A 2,019-nucleotide genomic window follows, 5' to 3' on the forward strand; every position below is an offset into this window, starting at 1 on the left:
GGCGGGGGTGGCAGCTCGGCGCCGGGCTTGCTCTCCCCATTGCGCATGGTGTCCGCCGAGATGGGCGATGCCTGAAAGAGAGTGCGGGCAGGCGTCGCCCGGCGCCACCGCCGCCGAGCCACGTGCAGGCTCACAGCGTGGGGCGGAGGGCTCACCTCCTCGCTGTGCGCCATTCGCCGGGGGCCGGGCTGCTCGGCTGCGCCGTGGCCCAGGTGCTTGTAGTAGTCACCGGTGCTCGGCTGCTTGCCGAAATTCCTCGACCGCCTGGTGGAGTCGGCCCTGCGCAGGCCCTCGGGGCTGCTCTCGTGTGACACCAGCTGCAACGGGGAGCGTGGCTCAGTGCAGCCGTGCCTGGCTGCGACCCGGGTGGCTGTGGGGCAGAGCCATGGCGGAGCGGGGCCGTGCCAGTGGTGGCCGTGGGGCAGATGCCCGGCTGGGGGGACGGCAGGTGCGTGGCCCAGGGGTCCGCTCGGCACGAGGCTGCACCAGGGGCTGCGTGCCAGGGTGGCGGCATACGCCATCAGCGCCTGGCACTGTGACCCCACAGCCTGTGCCCAGGAGCCTGGCCGAGCCTCCCCCGGGATAACCCCCTGGGAACAGGAGTGCGAAGCCCCGGCCCCGCGGATTACCGGGAGCTTATCCCCCATGGGGCCAGGGCCCGGTTCCAAACCTCCCTCTGAAGGGGGCTCTCAGGCAGCGCAGCCTCGGCTCACCCCGGCACATACCGCAGCGGCTTTGCAGGTCGTACTGCCGAGTGCTGGCGCTGCAGGGGGCCGTGCCTGCTCCCCGGGTCTGGGGGGGCCACAGCAGCACGGCCCTGCTCCCTGTGCCGGGGCCCTGCTATTTGCATTTCCCTGTGCGCCACTGCCGCCCGTGGCATTTGCACGGCAAGCCTGGGCGCTCGCCGCCACCGCCAGCCCCAGCTAAGTCAACAAGCACCAGCTCAGCGCTTCCTGCTCTGGCTGCCATGGGCGCCGTGCCAAGCCTGGCTCCCGCTCCAGCGGCCCCAGCCCCGGTCCGGTGCGAGGGTCTGTGCCACTCAGCCCCGCTGCATGGGGCGCCTGTGCCGCTCTGGTACCGGGCTGGCACGCGCCCGCACCTCCCCAGGGCGGCCCGGCTGTGTAGCCCTGGGCAGGGCTGCTCGTTGCCCCGGTAAGCGCTAACAAGCCAGGACCGTGCACAATGAGCACAACGGGGTCCCGAGGCCCATGTGGGCCTGGAACACTGCTCCGACGAGACCCCCCCATCCCTTGTGCCTCTGTCCCCGGCGGTGCTGGCCTCTGCCAGCGCCCCGGCCATGGCTGTGCACCAGGCTCCCATCCCCGGTGGGGTGGCGAGAACCAGGGTAGGGGGTCGGGACGGGCCCAAGCCCACCGCATCCCTGTGCCCCCCCAGGGGGCTGCACCCCTCTTACCTGTGCACGCCTGGCTGAGCCCTCTCCACTCCTGGCAGCACCAGCTGTGCCACCTGACACCTGCGGCGCAGGCGACACCGGAGCCGGCCACTCAGGTTACAGCCTGCGCAGTCGCCCACGCACAGCTTGGTGTGGTGCCGGTGGCATCGCTGGGGCCACGTGGGCACAGCTGCGCCGGCCGGCCACATGCCGGCCTGCACGGTGCCGCCAGGTGCCCCAGCCAGCACAGCGGTGGAGCAGGGCTGCCCAGTGCTGCGGAGGCACCGGAGCATCACCAGCCCTCGCTCGCTGCAGCCTCGCTGCTGGTTGCACCCCAGCCCCCCGGTGCATGCCAGCGTCGCGGGCACGTGGCCTCAAACTGGGGGTGTCCCCTCCCAGTGCTGTCAAGAGCTAACAGCTCCCCACGGGGGATCAGTGCCCGGTGGCATGTCCCCCCTGCCAGTGGCACGTCCCCTGAGCTGCGTGGCCAGGAGCAGCTGCGCACAGGGCATGGGACATGGCGCACGGGGCTGTACCTCTCGGCGCAGTGCCTGGCTCTCCACGTGCCGCAGGTTGTTCTTGGCCCGCACGTAGATGTCGGCAGTGTGGGGGGCGGCGGGGGGCGC

At 71.9% G+C, this 2,019-nt stretch overlaps 1 protein-coding gene across 1 annotated transcript in view; it reads right to left on the reverse strand.

Moving 5' to 3' along the window:
- Positions 1 to 2,019, reverse strand: part of ESPN (espin) — a 7,666-nt gene that overhangs the window by 3,926 nt on the left and 1,721 nt on the right. Inside the window, exons 6-7 of the mRNA XM_010565382.1 lie at positions 156 to 370; positions 4 to 71 (exon numbers count right to left, since the gene is read on the reverse strand). Of these exons, the coding sequence (XP_010563684.1) occupies positions 4 to 71; positions 156 to 370 (283 nt within the window). The remainder of the gene's footprint in view (positions 1 to 3; positions 72 to 155; positions 371 to 2,019) is intronic.

This window comes from Haliaeetus leucocephalus, unplaced genomic scaffold (assembly GCF_000737465.1).
Source record: "Haliaeetus leucocephalus isolate CR32 unplaced genomic scaffold, Haliaeetus_leucocephalus-4.0 Scaffold190, whole genome shotgun sequence".
NCBI lineage: Eukaryota > Metazoa > Chordata > Aves > Accipitriformes > Accipitridae > Haliaeetus > Haliaeetus leucocephalus.